Source organism: Podarcis pityusensis, assembly GCF_964106645.2.
Source record: "Podarcis pityusensis genome assembly, chromosome: 14".
NCBI classification, from domain to species: Eukaryota; Metazoa; Chordata; class Lepidosauria; order Squamata; family Lacertidae; genus Podarcis; species Podarcis pityusensis.
This window is the reverse complement of record NC_138039.1, coordinates 27,153,872-27,176,675: the sequence shown is the minus strand read 5'-3', so window position 1 is coordinate 27,176,675 and position 22,804 is coordinate 27,153,872. Positions and strand designations below refer to the sequence as shown.

General features: G+C 45.6%; 1 protein-coding gene and 1 long non-coding RNA gene across 9 annotated transcripts; one reads left to right on the top strand and one right to left on the bottom strand.

Moving 5' to 3' along the window:
* The first annotated feature begins 694 nt into the window (after positions 1 to 694).
* KIF23 (kinesin family member 23) lies at positions 695 to 22,804 on the top strand. Of its 8 annotated transcripts, XR_013979622.1 has the most exons (25): positions 695 to 928; positions 3,009 to 3,078; positions 4,082 to 4,210; positions 5,010 to 5,115; positions 5,598 to 5,734; positions 6,842 to 6,951; positions 7,062 to 7,235; positions 7,882 to 7,923; positions 8,245 to 8,357; positions 9,138 to 9,259; positions 9,505 to 9,607; positions 10,817 to 10,896; positions 11,002 to 11,121; positions 11,443 to 11,602; positions 12,150 to 12,314; positions 13,696 to 13,853; positions 14,519 to 14,692; positions 15,737 to 15,916; positions 16,233 to 16,562; positions 18,789 to 19,019; positions 19,736 to 19,818; positions 20,449 to 20,530; positions 21,209 to 21,279; positions 21,505 to 21,606; positions 22,175 to 22,804. XR_013979622.1 is itself a non-coding variant. In XM_080982110.1 (24 exons), the coding sequence occupies exons 1-24, from the start codon at positions 816 to 818 to the stop codon at positions 22,188 to 22,190; spliced, it is 3,066 nt and encodes a 1,021-aa protein (XP_080838236.1). In that variant the 5' UTR covers positions 695 to 815; the 3' UTR covers positions 22,191 to 22,804. The 8 variants fall into 8 exon arrangements, 7 of the variants coding, with proteins under 7 accessions (XP_080838236.1, XP_080838235.1, XP_080838238.1 ...); XM_080982110.1 differs by lacking the exon at positions 21,505 to 21,606 and having other exon boundaries at positions 7,065 to 7,235; XM_080982109.1 differs by lacking the exon at positions 21,505 to 21,606.
* LOC308463670 lies at positions 13,560 to 15,752 on the bottom strand. Its single transcript, XR_013979669.1, has 3 exons — positions 15,615 to 15,752; positions 14,516 to 14,581; positions 13,560 to 13,820 (listed from the first exon to the last, which is right to left on the bottom strand). It is a non-coding gene; the product is annotated as an uncharacterized lncRNA (long non-coding RNA).

Genomic DNA, 22,804 nt, shown 5'->3' with positions numbered 1-22,804 from the left:
ACCCACATCGCCACCTGTGTGGTGTTGATGTTACTTTACACCAAAAACAACAAAGATTCTTGTGAAGCATTTATCATAGTATATATGTGTGTGTGTGTGTGTGTGTGTGAGAGAGAGAGAGAGAGAGAGAGAAAGCAGACCCTCCAAGTGTCCCTCTTTTCCAGGGACATCCCTGATTGACAGCTGTCTCGGTTTCTGATTTGATCCTGGAATGTCCTGCTTTTCCTTAGGATGCCCCTATTTTCATTGGAGAAATGTTGGAGGGCATGGCCTTATCTGACCCCCAAGGCGTCTGAAGGCAATCCTGTATAGGGAAGTTTGTTTTATGTTTTTATATATGCTGGAAGCTGCTCAGAGTGGCTGAAACAACCCAGTAGGAATATGTGGGTTTTAAAAAGTAAAATTATCATTATGAAATGGGACGTCCCTATTTTCATCGGGAGAAATGTTGTGTATATGAGAGGGAGGGAGTTCACTTCTTTATCATCGCAGCAGTCCCTCTTGAGTCTTTTTTACGTTCATAACCAGATTTGCGCATCTGAGGCCTAGCCCGCTTCCTTAAGGCCTGAGCTCGCTTGGCTTTCCCGTTTCCATGGAGACGGGGCGGTTGGTCTCCCTCCCTTCCCGCGCTGCTTTGTGAGGTAAAAAACTCGCGCCACGACGCCCCACAAAGAAAGAAGTGCCAATAAGCAAGAAGGCGGCGACAGCAGAGAAGGAGTGAAGGCTGAGGCGGCGAAGGCCGCTGTCCTGTCCACGCCCCTTCCCTCCCTAGCTCCATCCTGATTGGTTGGATTTGAATAACAGCGGGTCGCGCAATGGATGCTGGGAAGCGGGAGGGAACGTTCAAACCGAACCTTCGCCAAGAGGGCTGCGAGAGGGAGAAAAAGAAGGACGAGCGGGGCGGCCTCGGCGAGATGAAGGCGGCCGCGTGAGTGACCCGGGGCGGGGAGGAGTGGCGCCTAGTTAGAGGCTCCCCAGCCCTTCCTTTAAAGTTCTCCCTCCCTTCCTCTTTCCCATACTATTTTCCTCGAACAAAAGCGCCCTTCTATCGTGCAGATTCATGTCTGAGATACTGTACTTATCTGCATTTATTATCTCTCTCTCTCTGTATCTATATGTCATAAAATGTATATGCTGCTTGATTGCAAACTTTGTTAAACGATCTGCAAATGTATAAAACAAAAAAAAAAAGGGTATAAACAGTTAAACAACAATTTAAAACGTTGAAAAAAAATAAAAAGCAGCGACAGATTAGAATACAGACCACTGTTTTATGTATCTGGGTAGACTTGTCTAAATTAAGATGTTTTAAAATATACACACATATGTTTATATAGATAGTTGCCTATTATTATTGTACAGTAATTAATTAATTGCCTTCTAAAGCACTGTCTCAGTGAGATTTACAGATATGGCTAGCAGCAATTTGAAACACAAAATAATGAACACATTTAAAAGACTAAAAATTGCTTGTGTGTATATAAAATCTCTCTGTGTGTGAGAGAGGGAGAGAGAGATACCCAGTTCGTATCTGTTTTAGATTTGAACTGATTTATACATGCAATGTTTTTAGCACTATTACCTATGTAACTGTTCTGCTTAAGTAATTACATTGAAAATTGCTTTGGGATGCCTTGTGAGAAGTGATTCATAAATGAAATAACATTGAAAAAATTCTCAGATGCGTATGCATATAACCTCTCTCACTCTCTTTGTAACCTGTATATCATTTTATATAAATAGGGTAGGTTATACATGAGAGGTTCTCTTGTATTTGTATTGCTTGGTAGCAGGCTGCCTTAACAGGAGAGATTGGAAGCTGGGCTGTTTCTGGCCCTGAACTGTTTCTGTTTTAGCTAGCCATAGTAAGAGCTGCTAATAGACTTATAAGAATTGGTGACTGAGTTTGTTTTATTTCCTCTCCTGTCTTTGTTCCTCAATTCCTTTTGTGACATGTATTTAATACTGTAAGCTTGTAGGCAGAGACTGTGTTTTTAGTAAGCTGCTGTAGGAGCCTTTTTGGCTGAAGAGCAGGGTACAAATGCTCTAAACAAGCAACTACATAATCTATGCATGCTACTTAACTAAATCAGGGGCATATCTCTAAACTGTGTTACAAAAAAGTGTTACTAGCTTTTTCCAGAGTGACAAATGCCAAAGGAAAAAAGGTTAGATTCTTATACAGTAATGACCTTCAACTTTATGCACTTCTATCATTTATAAGCACTGTGATACTAGGATCATACAATAGTTAAAAGCAACAGGTTCCTGCCATGAAATGCTGGTTTAAAATAAGTGATGCTCCTCTCCAGACGTCATCTGTGTCATATGAAGGCAGAAACATTCCAGAGTCTGACTTCTTTCCTTTGTGCTACAAAATTGGGAGCTGGGGAGGAACAAAGCAGTTATGTTTGTGAAGCCATCCTTTACACAGGTTAACGTTAACATGTGAACCAGCTCACTATCTAATTTTTAAGAGCACAGGAGATGATGCTGGCAGAGGCCAGAAGGGATGAATGTGCCTGTTAACCAGCCACCTTGACTACCTTTTCTTTTAATAGAGTGGAGGGATATAAACAAAATAAATGTGTGTGCTCTGCTGTTCCTCCTGTCTCTAGTCTCCTCTGCGTTTGAGATTCTTTTTTTTACATGGACTCCAACTCTAGCAGAGCATTTAAGACTGGCCTGGAGTCCATTCTAGATTGCCTTTAGCTGAAAGCCACAATATTGGGGAAGCAGGGGTGTGTGGGATTGCACATCTTCTAAACTGAAATGCTCTGCATGTGATATTTTGTTTAAGTAGCATTAGTAGTGCAGTGCCTTTCTGCCTTAGCTGTTCTTATCAATGAAAACTATTTCACATGGCTTGGGGTTGACATGGTGACTTGAAATGCGCTCCTGCATTGTTGTCATACTGATCCCAGAGCAGTCAGGTTATTTGTCCCCTGTGTGCCTTGGTTCTTGGTTGACTTGCCTGATGATTTTTCTTTCTTTTTTTTCGTTTCCAGGAAAACCAAAACTCCAAGGAAGCCTGGGCAGAAAAATGGATCTAGCAACAATTTGAAGGACCCTGTTGGGGTAAGTGGCTGATACAGAGGATGGGCATGGGATGTAAATGCAAACCTCATATGATGTGTGTGTTTTTTTAGATGAATAGGTGAGATCCTCTGACAGCAGACAAACATAGGCAGAGTCTGTAAGCAAATAAGGGCACAACTTCATGTTTCCCTTGAATATTCTCTCTTCCACCCCTTATCTTCTATGAAAATTAATTGGGGTATCAGTCAGAGGTTCCCTTCACAGCTTTGCTACTTTTATTTACTTCTATCCCACATTTTCTGATCATGTGGGAATTTGAACTTTGTTCTCCTAGGTCAGGGAGATCCCACCTTGGATCCTTTCACATAAATACATCAATGGTTAGACTGGTTTAGGTATATAAACATGTGCTAAAAGAATAATGGCCTGTGATGACAGCTGACCTTTAACCTGGCTGATCTTTCTGATGCTACAAGATGCTCGTTAGTTTTGTCACACAGTCCTTTGTGAGAGCAATAAGTGGAAATATGTTTTAGGTTTTTTGTCTGTGGTAGACACTGATTCCCAGCTACATTAAAAATTTTGGATTTCTTTCTCTGTGGGAAGTCCTCACTTCCAGCCCTGAGGGCAAATTTCTTGGTTTGCAGAAAGAAATTATTTTAATGATAGATCCAAGGAAATTGATTTTGTTGTTGCCTCTTCTCCTTCCATCCTTTTCTTATTTCTTGTATTTGGTTGTCAGTTCGATGTCTGTCAGTCAACATTACGTGCCGTTCAAGCTGTTGGAAGCTATTTTTGTGTGGTCCTCTTTAGGGTTCTTTCAGAAACACCTTTTATATTTCTGCAAACCTTGGGTCCCTCCCCCCCAGCCTGCTGATACCTTCAGCCTTCTGTGTTGGTGCTTTTGTTTTGGCTACCTAGTGGTGGGCTCTTTTCCTACTAAAATGGGGGCGAGTGGTGGAAGTTTCATTTATCTCACCTGCTAGGCTTATTAAGACTTGGAATCTGCAAGCTGTGACATTTCTAAGTACTTTTTCCTCAGGTGTACTGCCGGCTGCGCCCACTCAGTGTGCCAGACCAAGAATGCTGCGTAAAAGTGATCAATACCACGACAGTCCAGGTTCACCCACCAGATGGATACCGAATTTTCCGCAATGGGGAGTATAAGGAGGTAAAGCCTGCTGGAAAGTGGCCAGCAACCAGAAGCTGAAAACTGAGGTTCTGTTGAGTTTAGGTTTGGATCTGCTTTATCCTTTAACGTTTGCCGGGAACTTTCTTCCCTGGAGGACAAATTAAAGCTTTGTAAAAGGCAAAACTTGTAATGAGAGGACAAGTGCCCCTCTCATGGGACATAACAAACAGCTCCTCTGCATCAGACCAAAGGATGGCCTAGTCCAGTAGCCCACAGTGTACAACCAGATGACCCTGGGAAGCCCGCAAGCCGTGCGTGAGAAAAATAGTAGTCTACTGCTTCTCCCCAGCAGCTGGTAGCCAGAGGCTTGCTGCTTCCTTTGATTATGCTCCACTACTGCTTGAGATGGGGAGCTAATAGGATCTTGGGGGAAATTAGAGTAAAATGTGTTTATTAGGAATTAATATGCTGAAGCAATGCTAGACATCCTCTATCAGACATTAGGCAGGAGTCCCAGTATCTATTTTTAGATGTCTATTGAAAACCTTTTTTTAGTTCAGCAAGCCTATCTAAATATAAATTATGTGTATTTTTAAACATTTTACTTCTTTTATCTCTGTGTTATTGATGGTTATTTTAGATTTGCTTGTTTTTCAAAGACCTTTGCTGATTTTATCTGCATTTTAGTGATATTTTTATTACATACCGTGCTTAGAGTTTTCTGAGTAAACAATATTTTTTTTCTAAATTAATAGAAGCAAGACATAATTTGAGGTCTAGAAACAGCAGCAAAGTGATTGCTTGTTGCTTCATAACAGTTTGTTGTCTTCCTCTTCAGGTTCAGTATTCATTCAAAGAGGTTTTTAATGTCGGTGGGACTCAGAAACATGTGTTTGACGTTGTTGCCAAACCTCTAGTGGATGATCTGATTCATGGGAAAAATGGTACGAGAGGATAGAACATTTCATGCTCTAGCTGATATCTAACTACTGATCTCTCTTTTTCTAAACTTGCTTCATTTCCTCCTGCACATTCTGCTATAAATGCCCAAATATTGATTAGGACCTACTTTATTTTGTACTGATTAAAAGCATATATGGTTTGGAGTATCTTCAGCCCAACTACACCTATAATAGATAATCCAATCTTAATTGAATAAAATACTTCATTTTGTGGAGGTTGGTGAAGTTTAAAATGCTTTCTTCATAGCTGCACCTAGATTGAGGAAATCTTTATTTGAAACTGACATCTGTTTTGACCCTGCTGGGCAGAAAAAGCTTTTTAAAGTTTGTGTTTCTCTGTTCTGCCTGCCTCTATTGTATTGTTTGGATAGTATGCATTTCGTTGTAAGCCAAAGTGTTTTTTGTGTGAAACAGAAGGATGAAGTAGACATTTGCCTATAAAATATGTTCTCTTTGACTCCTAGGCCTCCTTTTCACATACGGTGTCACTGGGAGTGGGAAAACTTACACCATGACTGGTTCTCCTGGTGACGGTGGCCTGCTTCCTCGCTGCTTAGACATGATCTTCAACAGCATAGGATCTCTGCAGGCCAAACGATACGTAAGTCTCTTCCTACCAAGTCTTGGTGTGTAAACGGTTTTGTTGCCATTGCCAAATGCTTAACTTATAAATCATTGAATGAACAGGTTGGGATGCATTGCATTTAAAGACACACAATGTAGGTAGAGAAGAAGTCCTGAAAGGCAGGGTAGCCCCCTGCAAACCACTTGGGTGGAGTTCAAAGGGTCCCTTTTGCACTTACTGCTTACTCTGTAGCTAATAGAGTTTGTGCTTCTTTTTGTAAAAGGCAAACTGAGATGAAGGGGAAACAATCAACAGCAAAAGTTCAGCATATTATCTGAATCAGTGCTCCCCATCATGAATGTTAGAAACTTTCGTTGTTGGTTGGACAGGCTTGATTATTAAATTTCTTTCCTGCCCTTCATCATAAATGTGAAGATGAGAGCCAGCACAGGGTATGCCAGGGTTCAAATCCCTCAGCTACTTGAAGCTCACTGGGGAACCCTAGGCAGTTGCTATCTCTCAGCCTAACCTTCCTCACAAGTTTTTTGTGAGGGTAACATAGGATAGGGAGGAGTCAATGTACGCTGCCTTGAGCTCTTTGAAGGAAAAGTGGGACCTAAATGTAACAGATAAACATCAAATCAATGAGCTTGGGGTTTGTAACAACAATTTAAATAAAATACAGTGAGATCAACTCTCCCCATTCCCAACTCTTCCCACTTTTAACCCATGATTAAAATATAAAACTACCAATATCTCACATACCTGTCTCTGTGCAGACCCAACAGAATGACAAAGTATGACAGAAGAGGGAGGTGTTCCAAAGGTGTGGGGCAGGGCTATCACTAAGAAGGCCCTGTGGTGGGTCATAGCCCCTGGCTTCCTTCAAAGACTGAATCAGCATTGCCCCTCCCCACCCCAGTTGATCTTAAGGTCCAGGCACGTGACTTTTGAAGGATGTGAGTTTGAGTAGAAATCTTCAGCTGGTGTTGGCTGTCCTTCCTGCTTCTCAGGTCGAGAAGGTCAGGTCTGAGATAGCAGAGACCACTGGCCAATAGCCTAATTGTGACACTATTAGTAAAATAAAATTGCTACTTTTCTCTTGGAAAGACTTACCTTATTTCTGAAAACCTTTTACCTCAGGTGTTCAAGCTGGATGATAAGAATGGGGTTGAGGTGCAGTGTGATGTCGATGCTTTACTTGAACGTCAGAAACGAGAAGTTTTTCAGACTCCAAAAACTCCATCTAGCAAGTAAGTAGGAATGGGCGGCTGGGACACCCTCCTCCCATCAGGGACTGCCATAGATCCATTGTCGAATATATCAAAATTTCAACTTGCTGTGCTATTTTTTATTTTAAAAGCAGGCGGCAAATTGACCCTGAAATAGCTGATATGATCAATGTCCAAAACAACTGCAAAGCGGAAGAAGTTGATGAAGACAATGTTTACAGTGTGTTTGTCTCCTACATTGAGATCTATAACAACTACATCTATGACCTTTTGGATGAAGGCCCCTTTGACGCCATCAAACCAAAGTGAGTAAACTTCCTTCAGCCTGGCTCTCTGAATCTGACAGCTAACCAGATTATAGCTACATGGAATGTAAGTGACAGAATTGTGGTCTGGTGTTTCGGATTCCAAAAAGTAAAGTTGGAAATAGATTCCAGATCTGATGGTTTATGCCTTGGGGAACAAATGGATTGTGTCTGTTTCCAGAACATTGGGCTGAGGTAGTATTGAGGAAAGGTTTCTGTAATAGTGAACATTACTGTGAAGCAGTGTCATGCTTACAGATGCATTGCAGAAGTCAGCTTTGGTACCAATATGGGTCTTACCTAGCCTTGGCGTAGGCACTATTCTCTTCGTCAACATTTCTTCGACATCTTTGGTCAAGGGTTATGCAGAAGCATCACTGAGCACACTCCTTTTTTCTGAGGCTGGCATTGCCCACAAACAAAAGTCTTCCAAACTCTGGTGTTTGCTGGCTGCCTACATAGGAAGTAACCCCAAAACAGACTTTTAGGAATGTTCCAAAGACATACAAATTCTGCCACAACTTCACCTAAAAGCCACAGGCATACATTCCAAAAGCAGAAAATGTCTTGGGAAAATGCTCTGAAAAGGGTTGTGTAGTGGAGAAAAGGCAGTGTGGGCCTGTAACACTTGTAATTTCTTTGCTAGGTGGAGCAGCTGTGGCACTCCAGTGCGAAGTGCTGACTTTATGTATGTGCACAGGTTATATTTTCCTCTTGTTAATGTGCAGTTGGCTGTTTTGCACTTAGTGAAACTGGTGTGATGTCTCCCATTGGCTTTTCTTCCCTGCAGCTTGTTGTTGATAGCTGACATGTACCTGAGTGTTTCCCTCCCTATATGAAGTCTGAATAGCTTGACCTTCCCTCTCTTTCCCTTCTTGCCTGAATAAGCTAATCCTGCATGGCAGCTTGTGCTGTAGCTGACCTTGGTGTGGTTAGTTTTTGGCTTCCCCTTGCTAGCAATAAGTATGTTGGTGCTGGGCAACTCTCATTGACACCCTCACTCTTACAGACTTCCCCAGTCCAAAATTCTCCGCGAGGATCAGAACCACAACATGTATGTTGCAGGATGCACGGAGGTGGAAGTCAAATCCACAGAGGAAGCTTTTGAAGTCTTCTGGAGAGGTAGGAAACTCCCTGGGCTCCTCCAAAGTGCTGCCCTTGTGGCAGAGGACTGCCACAGAGGAAAACATCTGGCACAGAGCTTCCTGTTCCTGTTCGTTTGAGCCCTGATAGGATAGAGGGTTCATAATGTTCAGTTCTTTGTCTTCTAACAGCAGCCAGGCAGGTGCCTATAGGAAGCCCAAGCAGCAGGTCACAAATGCAACAGGACAAGCCCCACCCTGAAAATCAGTTGCTGAGGGTGGGGGCAATACCCAGTCCTTGTGAAAGCACAGTTGGCATAACTAATTGCCATTGATTGCATTATCCCATGAATTTGTCTCACACCTTTTAAAAGCCACTTGAGCTAATTGCCCTGTTTTGTGTTCATGCATTTTCCATAAGTCACACTTTGTGTCTAGCACTTCCTTTTTTCTGTTCTGTATTGACTGCCATTGAAATTCATTGATTAACCCCAACTTCCAGATACAGGAGAGGGAGAAAATCGTTTCTGTGTCATTTGCAACTTGATAAATCCCCCACATCCTCCTCAAGCTGTCACTCACACAAACAAAACATCCCTCCCCAAATATATCAAATTTTTCTCCTGGGGGAAAAAGGGTCTCCAAGCCTTGCCCCTTTCGGCTTCCTCTTCCTGTATGTTTTTCTAGCTTGGACCACCTTCAGCTATGGCCCCCAGAACTGTGTGCACACCACAATGCACCAACACCTGGAATGCTATTGATTGCTATGTGTTCAGTCTCTGCTAGATTAAAGGACTTTTTCCTGCTTTCTATCAAACAGGCCAAAAGAAGAGGCGCATTGCAAACACTCAGCTCAATCGTGAATCCAGCCGTTCCCATAGTGTGTTCCTGATCAAACTGGCCCAGGCGCCACTTGATGCCAGTGGGGATAATGTTCTACAGGTAAAATCAAGAGGTGCTAAGGAGAGCACAGCTTCTCTTTTCTCTTCCCCAACCCATTCCCAAAAGGTAGATCCATTAAATGACTCCCATCTGATAGCCAAGGTATGGGATGTGGAGCTGGTTATAGATCTCCAAACCAAGGCCTTGAAAGAGCTACTGCTCTTTCCAACTTGTGGAGGAAGATTCTTTTCTCTCATTGTGGTTGTTTCTTTATTAAAACTATGACTCCTTCCCTTCTCTTGCAGGACAGAGAGCTGATAACCTTCAGCCAGTTATCTTTGGTTGACTTAGCAGGGAGTGAGAGAACAAACAGAACCAAAGCAGAAGGGAACAGACTACGGGAAGCAGGTAGGGGTTGTGACTTCCTTGTCCAAGCTTTGCCACCCTTTTGGGGCATGAAAACAAAATCTAGCCCCATTCATGAAAGCTTTCCATTGAAGCCCGGTGGGAAACTGTATTCTCTGATAGAGCAAGGAGGGCATTTCAGTTCCTTTGGGGTTGCCCCTTCTACCAGGAGTAGGCGGGGCTAACTTGGCCCAGACTGTGCCCTGCCTTGTGACTACAAAGGAGGGTCTCTGTCCCCCCGCCCTCTTTTCTCTCTAGATCCCCTCCCTTAGCAGGGACTTGGGTCATTTTCACAATCAGAGGGTGGGGATTGCTTCCCACCCTCTAGCTTATCAAGAAGAGAAATGGCAACCTCTGCTGCAATGGATTTAAGCCAGGAGCACTGCCAGCCTGTCTCTAGTGCTGGTGGGCTGGCTCTCTTCAGATGTCCCAAGCAACAACTAGAGTGCAGCTTGTGTGTGCCAACCCCACTGACAGCGCTTCTAAATCCCCAATAAATGTCCTCCTTACTCTGCCAGAGAAAACAGGCTTTTCTTACTGTGCTTAGGAGAGTGAGCAGAGCATTTGACTCACCCTGCTAACCTCTGATTCTGCTTTGTCCTCTTGGATGATTGGCAAGTGGCAATGATGGGCAGGTTAAGGCCATCAGGGACGTTTTTCCTTATGCCTTTCTTAAATGGAGTTTAACCAGAATAATGGCTTGTCACAATAGCAGCCTGTGATAGATTTTCTGTCTTGGAGAAGGAGCTGATAAAAGGTTTTTCCAGTGAACTTGAGATCCCACAGCCTCTGAGGGAAAACCCTTGGACAATATCAGTGGACTGAAATAAATGAAACTGGGCTTTGATATATTGGCTGATTAATGGCTGATTAATGCTGTACAAAAGGTTCTCTTCTGAGTTTCAGGATGAGGAAGCTGACAGTTCAATCCCCTGGACTGGGTGTATTTAAGAAGACATGGGCTGGTTGTAGGCTGGTTGAGGGCAGACTGAGATTGTGGGGCAGTGCCACATTTGCCCAAACTGACTAGCTCCACTTCAGTCCAGTCTGAGAGGGCCTCCTGGTGGGCAAAATACATAGAAAGTGCCCTTTACTCTCCTGAGAGCAGGAAATTTAAAGTATGAAAATGTCCCTGTTTCTTCAAACCATGTCTTGTGACCAAGGCATGGTTTGGGGTGAATAATGGGCTACACCTTTCCCTCTCCCCTCCAGGTAATATTAACCAGTCCCTAATGACGCTGAGGACCTGTATTGAAGCCCTGCGGGAGAACCAAACTTATGGGACCAACAAGGTGTGTGGTTGCTCCCCATTTCTGTGGGTCTCCCTCTCCCCTGGCAGTCTTTCTTCCTGATAACTTTTTTCTTCTTTAGAACTTAAGGACTTTTTTCTTCTTTAGATGGTCCCTTACCGAGACTCTAAACTAACCCATCTCTTCAAGAACTACTTTGATGGAGAAGGCAAAGTGCGCATGATAGTCTGTGTGAACCCAAAGGCTGAAGACTACGATGAGAGTTTGGTAATCTAAATCTTCTTTGAGCTTCCTTGCTCTCATCTTGCTGAAACTGGGATGGAGGGGAGGGCTACCTTTATTTATAAGATCGACCCAAACAATGAAGCACAAACCTGTTCTGTAGTGGAACTACCTTTTAGAGCAGAATTAACTTGTGCTGTCTATTATAGGGTAGGTGGGAGGGAGAGAAAATAATGTGAAATCCTTAGATCTTGCATACGCAAATCTGTTGGTGTGTAATTAGGCTTGACTAATGTCTCCATTTCCTGTTTAATTGTGTTGTAAAGTACCAGATCCTACATACCCCCATATATCATTATTTTGTAGCAAGTCCTGCGATTCGCAGAGCTCACCCAAGAAGTAGAGGTTGCGAGGCCTGCTGAGAAGCCAGTCTGCGGCTTAATCCCTGGTCGACGGTTTAAGAACCAGGCCTTTCGGGAGGAGCTCTCACGGCAGCTGGAAATCCGAGGTGGACCAATTGATGGAGGTAAATCACAAGAGGCTACTTAGAGTGCCCAAAGCGGCATTTATCAAACAACCAGCAACATAGACCTCTCATTCTAGTTTATTCAACTGTCTTAATCTTTCCTGCTTTGTACACACATACACAGAACTGCCTGAACATGGTGTTCTGGACCTGTGTTCTCACGTTCAGTGTTAGCTGGGTAAGAGCAGCAGGAGGTGTGTTGGAAGGAAAAGGGTTAAACTACCACCGTTTTCTCCCCCTCCTCTGCTGCAGAGCCAGTCCCTTCTCACAGAAGGCATCAGGGTATTGTTGCACTTCAGCCACTGTATCATATGAGGTTTGGCCTAGAATATACGTGTGTGTGTGTATTAACCCTTAAGGTCTTTTTTGTGGTTATCTTGATAGGCGTGCATTTGAATTAACAGAGTGCCCTGTTCTAGCAACCCTCCATGCACCTGGGATCCAGGCTCTGCACAGAGCATCCTGGCAGCTGTTCCTCCTGTTGGGAGCTTGCCAGAGCCTTGGCCAAGACATGTTCTTGAAACAGCTGCTTCATTGTCTCTTGCAGATCGGGAGCGGTCTATCACAGAGGTGCTGCTGCAGAATTTCCCCCCAATGTCTTCCTGCGAGCTTCTGGACATCCATGATGACCAGACCCTTCCTCGACTGATCGAAGTGCTTGAGAAACGACATCGCATCCGGCAGATGCTGTTGGAAGAGTTCACCAAAAATGGTGAGCTGTATGACTCTCCTGGCCAAAAGTAGTTATGCAGGCAGCTCGGGCGACTTCTGCCTTGGAGTTAACTGACCTGGTGCCCTCCTGTTGCTGCTGAAGTCCACTTCTTATCCTCCCTGGCCGCTGGCTGGGGTTGAAGGGAGTTGGAGTCCAATAATAGCTGGGGGGCACCACACCTCAGCTATTCCATTTTTTAAAAAATTCATCTTACGAACACAAGAAAGGGCCTGCTGGATCAGGCCAATTGCTCACCACGTCCAGTATCCTTTTCTCACAGTGGCCCAACCAGATGAGTGTGGAAAATACTCAGAAAGATTTGAGCCCAACAGCACTCCCCTTCTCTGGTTTCCAACAACTAGTATTCAGAAGTATTGCTGCTTCCAACTGTGGCAGCAGAGCATAGCCATCATGGCTTATTCCCATTCATAGCCTCCTCCATGAATTTGTCTAATCTTCTTTTAAAGTCATATAGGTTGGTGGCCATCCCTGCCTCCTGTCTGAGTGAGTTCCGTAGTTTAACTGTGCGTTGAAACACTTTATTTTATCTTTCCTGAATCATCCAACACTCAGCTTCATTGGATATCTAGGCATTGTAGTCTTCTTGCTTATACAGTTGTGCCTTGGTTCTTGAATTTAATCAGTTCTGGGAGTCCATTCAACTCCCAAAACGGTTCAAAAACCAAGGCGTGGCTTCCGATTGGCTACAGGAGCTTCCTGCAGCCAATTGGAAGCCACATTGGACGTTTGCTTCCAAAAAAAGTTCGCAAACACTCACTTCCAGGTTTGTGACATTCGGGAGCGGATTTGTTTGACAACTAAGACATTTGACTACCAAGGTATGACTGTAGTTTTAATATATCAGATTCTAAACAGGAATGCCTTATTTTCTGACCAGAAGATGCAACTGGTAGTGAATTATCCTAGTATCTACCACTTGAAGCACTTTGATATTTTCTTCTCCTCTGGTTTCTGTCACATGAGGGTTTCCACATACTTCCCATTTTACAAATGTGCTTCCACATCTTTGGAGAGATTCCTTCATTTTATTAGCATGCCGCTTTTCCACAAAGAAATCATTCTCAAAGCAGTTTACAACAAAGAAAACAGGAGGGCATTTTGAAGTAAACACTGCATTTCATAGTAACATGGCAAAATACGATGGTGGCATATATAACATACAAAAAATATATAAATATAACAAGATTATATAAACAACATCCATCCTCTTAAGGGCAAAAATGGTAAGGGAGCCTTATGCTTTTACTCTGGTCTTAGAAACACACATCCCATGCCGTTGCTCCCATGGGATGACCCAGGCTTCCCTGGCGAGTTGGCCTAATCCAGTCAGTAACGCAGATTGCTTTTTCTTTTGTTGCAGTGCATTCTGTCAAGGGGATGCTTCAGGAGCTTGACTCCAGTATCGTCTCCAAGGAGAACTATGCACAAGTTAAAATGGCCGAGAGAGACAAATTTATAGCAGCCCAGAAAACTGAGATCGAACGCCTAGAAAAGAAAGCAAAAACTCTGGAATACAAGGTTTGGGTTCTGTGCCTTTATGTTCTTTAAGCATGCGGCCTATTTCGCATAAGTCTAGGAGTGCAGCATCTCAGGCCCAGAGGCCAAATGCAGCCCTCCAGCATTCTCCATCTGGCCCCTAGGATGCTACCCAGGACACACCCCTGTTAACTCTGCTCCTTGAGGGTGTTTGCCTGGCTGGAATTTGTCCTTAAAACTTGAGAATGCCATGTGTGTGCATGGAGAGAGAGAGAACTCTCTGGTTTTTGTATGGCTGGAGTGTGGCCTGTGCATAAGAGTCTCTATGGTTCTGCCCACCACTGACTGCTTCCCTGCTGCCCACAGGATGGAGTGCAAAAGGATCCCTGTTCTCCTCCCCCCACCCCAGTGCAAGTGGGAGTCTTGTAACTTGCTGAGCACTATGCTAACCTAGAAGTTGCAAGTATGATAGCTTTTTTGCCCAGCGGTGATCATTTTTGAGGCTGTCATCTTGAAACAGGGGTGTCCTCTTAGCTCGTGCCTGACAGCTTCAAATTATGCACGTTTTGACTTTCAATTGCAGTGCAGGTTCTTTCTTTGCCCTCAAACCTCCCCTCTATTATGGATGTAAGGGTGGGTGTGGATATGGAAGCATGGGGGTGTGAAAATGAAGTTTTGGTAACAGAAAGTGGACTTTGTCTTACCAGATCGAGATATTGGAGAAAACGACAACAATTTACGAAGAGGAGAAGCGCAACTTGCAGCAGGAGCTGGAAAGCAAGAGCCAGAAGCTGCAGAGACAAGTTTCTGACAAGCGCCGCCTTGAAGCACGGTTGCAAGGCATGGTGACGGAGACAACAATGAAGTGGGAGAAGGAATGCGTAAGTGTTGTGTGTGTACTGTTTTGGAGGCAAGCTGCTTGAGGCACAATCCTAATGCTTCCAGGCAAAAGTTCCTAGGACCCTTCATATTGAGTCAGACCATCGGTTCATCTAACTAAGTACTGTCTACACTGACTGCCAGCAGCTCTCCAGGGTTTCAGTCTTTCCCAGCCCTACTGGACATGCCAGGGGTGGAAGCCATGACCTTTTGTATGCAATGCAGATGTTATGCTACTCCCTGCTCCCTGTCGTTTTACCATGAGTCAGTGCTGGAGATCATTTGAGCCATTCCCTGCTACGCATTAGGGGTTTTTGAATGTTTTATGTAGTTTTTATGTAGTTTTATGTAGTTTTTCAATTTCGTTGTCCTGCATGGGACAATGACAATAAAGATATCATCTATCGTATGAGAGCTGGCAGGAAAGGGTTAATGCAGTCCGCCTAGTTCTCTGCTCTGCCTCCTATGCAGAAGGAATTGAGCTGTTGGACTCCTGGCTAATTCGGGAAGCTCCTGCTGATCTATGTGGTCCGCTGCTTATTTGTGTGCATGAGATATATTGATTTTTGTTCCTGGTTTTTGTGTTTGTGTGTGTTTCCCCCCTCAAGCCTGACCAAGAGAAAGGTACTTCTTTGAGGACTTTTGTTCGTTCCTTCTCTTCCTCCCTACCATGGCTGCAAAGGCATCCTTGGGTGCCTGTACCATGCCCAGCAGCTCACAGTCTCTTCTCTACTGGGACAATATGAAAGGGATTTGAGGAAGTCTGCATGTCTGTATGTCCCAAAAGCTTTGCTGACTTGAACTCTCTGGTCCAAGCAAAAGGGGATCCTATCTACCCCCACCAAGGGCCCAGGGAATCATTCATCTGTGTGATTGTGGTGTCCATCCCGCAGGAAAGACAGTCTTTGTGCTGCTGCTCAATACCTGCAAGGCTCTTTGGGGGGGGGGGGGGGACATGTCCTCTTCCACGGGCCCATAGCATCTTCTCTTCCTGTGGTTCTGTCCGGAGCCCTTCCTAGCACCACTTGGCTCTCTCTCTCTCGCAGGAGCGGCGGGTGGCAGCCAAGCAGCTGGAGATGCAGAACAAGCTTTGGGTGAAAGATGAAAAACTGAAGCAGCTGAAAGCCATCGTCACGGAACCCAAGGGCAGCAAACCCGAGCGGCCTTCTCGGGAGAAGGATCGGGAGAAGCCCCTGCAGAGGTCCCTGTCGCCTCCTCCAGTCCCTGTAGGTTGTCTTTAAGTGTCTCTTATGTGTGTTTGTCTGTGCGTCGGGCAGAAGCATTAGAGAAGCTGAACTGTTGAGCCTGGGAGGCTTTCTGGGGCTAGGGGATTTTGTAGTCCAGTAAGGGAATTTGGCTGCGAGTGCGCCGAGTCCCTGCCTCTGTTCCCTGCTTTTGTTCTTTCCCCCAAACCCTCTGTAAATCTGCTTAATTCAGACCGGTAGATCTGGGGGCCACGGTGGGTGTCTGCCTGTGCCGGAATCTGGGGGCTGACTGACTCTCTCTTCCCTCTCCTTGTTTGCTAACTGCACCTCTCTTCAGTTTTCTAGTCCCTGTGCCACTCAGCTCCCTAACACCACCAACTTGCCTGCCGCAAGCCAGCCACAGCTGCACAGGCGTTCTAACTCCTGCAGCAGCATTTCGGTGGCCTCCTGCATCTCGGAATGGGAGCAGAGGACGCCTACTCAGAGCAGCAAGCACCCCGGCGGTGGTGGCAGTGGTGTGCCCAAAGGCAGGAGTAGACCTCAGGAGCTCCAGCAAGCTAGGCACTGTGCCATGTCAGACAGAAGGCGAGGCATGTGCTGGACCGGCGCCCTCGAGGTCCCCAGCGCTAGAGAGGCTCTAGAGGTAGAAGAGGACCTGTGCTGCAGGGTTAGTGCTGCTCCTCCTAGCTGGGGCTTGACGCTGGGGTGAGCCTGGCATAGTGGCTCAAAGGTTGCCTTTCTCCATCCCCCGAAAGCCATGGAGAGCGCAGCAAAAGCAAAATCGTGAGAATACAATATATAAGAATTAAAAGAAGCAGTAAAAATAAAAATTTAAAAATCAACGTGCATAGTTAATCTGCTATCTCCCACCTTCACCTGCACCACAGACACACTGTGGACCACCTGAATTAAGCTCACAGACCATTTGGGGACTTAATTTTGGAGCCCAAACAAAACCTTTCTAGGAAATGGATTCTAGCCAGACTCTGCTTGTCGCATGGCTGTAAGCTTTCCCGCATCTGGGGCTGGGTAGCTACTTTTAATTGACTCTCCATTATAAAGATCTGAAATATGTTGTATGCTAGACTTCTCAACATGTAAAACCTGCATCTTTCTTGCTTTAAATTGCTATGAGGTAGCTTTCCAAATAGTTGAAATCTCTTTCAGTTGGGATTGTTTAAAGCACACACTTAAATCTGTTGCCAGCCAGTCCCAAACACATGTCAGCTTGCTTAAACGTCTTCAAATAGTGAGATCAGCCTGTCGATGCAAATCAGCTGTAAATCAGAAAACTTATACTGTACTTGCCTCCAGTCAAGAGTTCTTGATTTTCTTTCTCTGCGTCAATCAAGGGCAATCAAAACTTTGGAAAGTGCATCTGACAGGCTGCAGTGGTGTTTGTGTCACACTGTGTGAATCTGCACCCGTCTTTCCCATTAGCCGTGCTGATGAGAGTTGTAGTCCAGAAGGATATGGGGCACCAGGTTGGGAAAGGTTCTTCTAGAGTCCTGGGGTGCTGGGTGGACCAGTATAACTAACAGGCCAGTTCCATGGAATGGGGCAATGGTCACTGTGGGCAACAAGGCCGCTACAATGCATTGTTGTAGGCTTAAGCATAGGTGACCATGGAGGCAAAGTTCATGGGCTGTAGCTGATGCTACTTCAACTCAGAGTAGGCCCATTGGCATTAATGAGCTTCAGTGAGTCATGCCCAATAACTTTAATGAGTCTACTCTGAGTAGGACAAGCATTGGATACACCCCTATGAAATCTTATTACTTAGGTTTTCCGGGATGTGAGGAATGTGGGGTTGCCCCATGGTTGAGCCACCTGCCCCCATCAGTCCTCACCATTGGCTATGTAGGTTGGAGTTGATGGGACTTGTAGTCCAACAATGTGGAATGCCAGAGGTCCCCCACCCCTTGCCTTCCCCTCTGCCCTACATCAAGGGCTTCATGAGAAAGGAATTATAAGTGCATGGAGCTGCCCAGGCTATTTGTCCCTCTAGCCCAGAATGTGCTCTAGTATGAGAGGGGCCTTTCCTGTCGCTTCTAGTTTGGCCCACCGAACAACCAATACCATAGATGTAGTCCTGGGCCTTCTGCATCCAAAGCTCTTGAGCTACATGGTCCATCCCCAAGCTGGTCTTCTGGGTTCCTGTTGCTCTATAGCCACATTACACAGCTGCTTATGGTGGCTCCCACTGACCACATGTCCAGCAGTCATGCTAATGGGAGCTGTGGTCCAAAGCATTGGAAGATTCACAAGCGGGTGAGGACTGTCCTGGGAAAACCTGGTGGCCAGGGCAGCTTGTTGGACCTTATAATGGTGATCAGGCCTACTTGAGAGCAAAGGTTACCTTGTCCCAACATTTCTCCTCCCCATTCCCTGTGTGGCTGTGAAACAGCATTTTACCTCTGAAGCATTTAATCTCAGTGTCCATCAGCAGGGCAAAAGGCAAAGAGGCAGGAACATTTGATGCTCAGCCAACTTAGGAAATCTTTGCAGGTGGGGGTGTTGCATTTGTCTTGTCTTTTGTGTGCGTACTTGAGTTGGCCTATTGGAATTGCAGAGTTTTGCCCATGGACTGACCCCACCGTCCTTGCCCCCAGCCTGGTAATGTGCCTGCGTTCAACACTGTTGCTCTAAAATCAAGACTACTTGTTATCCTTTGCTCTTCCTTTTCCATCTCTTCCACCCTCCCCAAAATACTACGATTGCACCTATAAGATTTATGCATGACACTGAAGGGAAATCTTAAGTGTTGGGGATGAAAATAAAGTGACTAAAGATTTTGAATTGCTTTGTTGACTTGGCTCTCCAAAGATAAACTTGGGTGAAATTTGCTGCTCATCCCCTCTGCATCTCTCTCTTCCTTTTGGGACCCACTTAGAATGCTCCGCCAGTTCGCATCCGGCACAGGCGCTCTCGTTCAGCTGGGGAGAGATGGGTGGACCACAAGCCTCCCTCCAATGTCCAGACTGAGACAGTCATGCAGCCCCACGTCCCCCACTCCATCACAGTGGCGGCTGCCAACGAGAAGGCCCTAGCCAAGTGCGACAAGTACATGCTGACCCACCAGGAGCTGGCTTCCGATGGGGAGATTGAGACAAAGCTCATCAAGGTAAACGGGGCCAGCAATCAAGCAGGCAGGCAGGCAAGGGAGCTTTCCCAAATGTGTGCCTGTTTTCTAACAAAGTCCTCCAAGCAAACTTTGAGGCTTGTTGGGCTGCAAAGCAGCTGAACTCTTGTGGGGCCATTAGAATTTTACACATTTAGAGCAGAGGGGCGTGTGGAGAGATGCATACAAATGACAGTCGCATATTGCGCACCATTAACTGGCATGATTTCAACCTTGGGCAGTTGAAAGCTGGCCGGCTGAAATCCCAGAAATTAATTGCATGCAGGGCAGAGAGCTCCAAAGCTCCTTTTGCACTGAGTTTTCCTGGCATGGAAAGTGCTTTTTAATCTCTCAGACTTGCTTACTGGGCTCGGAGATGCCCTTGTGAGATCTCACGGGAACTCAGATGGCCCTGCGAGATCTTGTGAAAGCATCCCAGAGCTTGGCAAGAAAGGCAGGGATGGTTGCCTGGGGGCAGTTTAGGGGTATGTTTTTAGCATATACGTGCCCTTCCTGGAATGCAGCCCCCCCCCCCCCCAAGATGTGATTCTACTGCATCAATTTACATTTTCACTGCCTTCAAACCCAGGCTAGGCTTCCTAGGCTGGTCTGGCCTGATCTATATATCTGTAAAAATGGAGCACAGTTAATACAAGAGTGGGAACCTCAGCTGCCCCCCTCACGATGCAAAGAGCTTCTTCACTGTTCCTGTCTTATAGGGTGATGTTTACAAGACCAGAGGAGGTGGCCAGGCAGTCCAGTTCACAGAGATAGAGACCCTGAAGCAAGAGTCTCCAACAGGGTGAGTTTTCTAGCCCAGATTTCTTGCCCTCTTAAAACGCACAGAACCAAGATGTCCATTCATGGGGCTTCTCTTGCTCCTGGGAGTAGGGGGAGGGCCCAGTGAGACTGCTGTAACTTAGTATCATGACATAAAGTATTTATGTTTAAGTTTTTAAATACGTTGTAAGACACTTGGAGAACTCTGTGTACCCAAGGCTAGTAAATAATATGAGGCAGGTTCCTGCTGCAAGGCCAAGAAGTGCATCTCCCAGTGGATTTGATCAGACTTGAAGTTTTCAGGGCAGGATCAGATTTGATGAGCAATCCTTTAAACTAACGATTTGCTTTTTCCATATAATGCAATACAAACATAGAACTATCCTTAAAACAGGCTCCATTTGAGATAAAGGTATAAAAATACTCAGTAAACAGACAGAAAACATGGTTGTCAGAAAATGATGGCAGTCTTGATGTGGGGGGCAGGTATTGCTCCCCCACCCGTTAATCTGTGACGAGTTCACCTAACCTCTGGACAGGGGGTTTGACCTTGAAGGCCTTGGCTTGTGAACCAGCCAGGTGCCCTATTGTGGCTTGCTTCTATCAGCTGGACACAGCTTCCCCTCAACTGATGTTCCTTTGCTTCTTCCAGCCGCAAGCGAAGATCGTCTCCCTCCAGCCGTTCACCTGCAGAGGAGGGTACAGAGTCCGAGTGGACAGATGTAGAAACAAGAGTAAGTTCTAGGGAGGCCCTTCTTCGTGTGCCTCCTCCACGAGAGATCCAGAGTGTGGCCATACGAGAACGGGCCTTTTCTGCAGTGGCTCCCTGTTTGTGGAAGGCTCTCCCCGGGGAGGTTCGGCTGGCACCTTCATTATACACCTTTAGGTGCCAGGCAAAAAATTTCCTCTTTAACCAGGTCTTTGGCTGATTGCCATTTTTAAAATGTGCTGTGGAAGGGGGGATTATTGGGTTGTCGTTTTTATTATGTGTATTGTGATTTTATGTTGTAAATTGCCCTGACAGGTATAGAGCAATATACAATTATATCTTTTTTGTTATTGTTGTTGGTGTTATTATTATTATTACAATGGTACCTCGGGTTACATACACTTCAGGTTACAAACTCCGCTAACCCAGAAATATTACCTCGGGTTAAGAACTTTGCTTCAGGATGAGAACAGAAATTGCACAGCAGCGGTGCGGCGGCAGTGGGAGGCCCCATTAGCTAAAGTGGTGCTTCAGATTAAGAACAGTTTCAGGTTAAGAACGGACCTCCGGAACGAATTAAGTACTTAACCCGATGTACCACTGTATTAGTCCTGGTGTAACCCAGGGTGGGGGGGTGAGCAGCAAAGACTGCTTCTGAGTTGCCTCTTGATCCCATGTGGTCTCTCTGTGTTTCTCTGTCCAGTGTTCTGTCGCAGTGGAGATGAAGGCAGGCTCTCACCTGGGGCCTGGATACCAGCACCACGCTCAGCCCAAGTATGTTTCTCTCTCCTTCTCACCCCTCACTCCTAAATACTGAACAAGGCTTTCTGCTTCCCTAAGCTTGTAGCTTTGTGTTCTTGAAAAAGCTGGGTTTGGAACCAGAACCAGGCTTTCTGCTTAGGGCCTGAAGACGGAACAGGAGCTGTGCCTGGGAGATGCTGGCTTTGGGGTGGGGGGCAGAGGGGGCAGAGTTTATTATTGAGGTTTGGCCTCTTGCAGATAGGTGCCGACCAAGCTGTGGAAGTGATCTCTTCAGCTCAGGGGACGAAAACATGGCAGTTTTACAAGACATGTTAACAGGCAGGAAAGAGGGCATCAGAGGTAAAAAAAGAAAAGAAAAAGTTACTGAAAGTTCTGAGTGGGGAAAAGCTATCATCAGGACCTGGAGAAACCTCTAAGGTAGTGCTGTGTTTGAGTTACAGAGAAGGCAGGATGTTCCTTAGGACAAGGAAGCCTGCTCATACTCTGCACCCCCTCCCCACAGTGGCTTCTGGATTTCCTTGCTGGGTGTTGCTCACATATATTTTACAGGCGCACAGGCTAGAATCCTTTTTTGTCCTCTGTGGGGTGCCAAATCCTGCCCTGCCTTGGGCAGTTGCTGCTCCCTACGTCGGCCCCTCCTAACCAATTGGCTCAACTGCAGAAAGCTTTTCTTGAAGGTTTTGTCTGCTGGGTAGGGGTGGGGGAGATGTTGGGATGTGACGGCAGCTCCTGGAGCCAAAGGGCCAAAAATAGCCTCTTGCAGGAGTCTCTGCGGGGGCATCAGGAGGTTTTGGGGGCTGCCTCATCGCAAGGGGCTCTGCTTGTGCGCTGAGAATTTTACATCGATCATGACCTTCCAACTTTGGTATGTGTGAGGGATGACCACAAACCTTTCTTTCCTTTGCAGGCGCAGAAAACCATGAACTATTGGAGATTCCTTCTAGGACTTCTTTGGCAAAGGGATTATTTGCAGGCCTACATATGCTAGGCAAGGAAAGAGCCAAATATATAATAAAAGTACATTTTTTTCCTTTGGCTCTCTTCTGTTGTGGCATTGAAGAAGACAACCTTGTTTTGTTCTGTTACCTCTTGACTGGATACAAGACTCCCTTGCATAGGGCTCAGCTGTGTTCCTTGCCACCTTTTTTGTCTTCTTATGGGTATTTTTATGAGACTGTATTAAAAATGTGCTGCTATTTATTTAGCTGTCCTGATGCACTTTAGAATGATCTTGACGCCTGTTTAGAATGGCAGTCCTGCCCAAGCTTTCAGCTGGGAATGGCTTTGTCCTTAGACTGGGAGCATCTGTGCCCCTGCAAACCGGTGGAGAAGGCCTTCTCCTGCCAATGTATTCTGAGCAGTGGGAAGGATGGGGCTCTCGGCGCTGGCTACCTTCTCTCTTTGTTTTGTTTGCTATGCATGATTGTAATGGGGCACGATGAGTAGACATCTGTGTAGGAAGGTGACTATATTCACGTGTGATATATATGTATATTTTAAAGGGCTGAATTTGCCAATAAATTTTCACAGCATCTTG

Excerpts from the sequence above, each read along its gene's own strand:
- KIF23 (XM_080982109.1), top strand. The coding sequence starts at position 816 with ATGGATGCTGGGAAGCGGGAGGGAACGTTCAAACCGAACCTTCGCCAA. Across the intron at positions 7,236-7,881 it reads TTTGACGCCATCAAACCAAA|GTGGAGCAGCTGTGGCACTC; the intron begins GTGAGTAAACTT and ends TTTCTTTGCTAG. Across the intron at positions 10,897-11,001 it reads AAACTTATGGGACCAACAAG|ATGGTCCCTTACCGAGACTC; the intron begins GTGTGTGGTTGC and ends TTTCTTCTTTAG.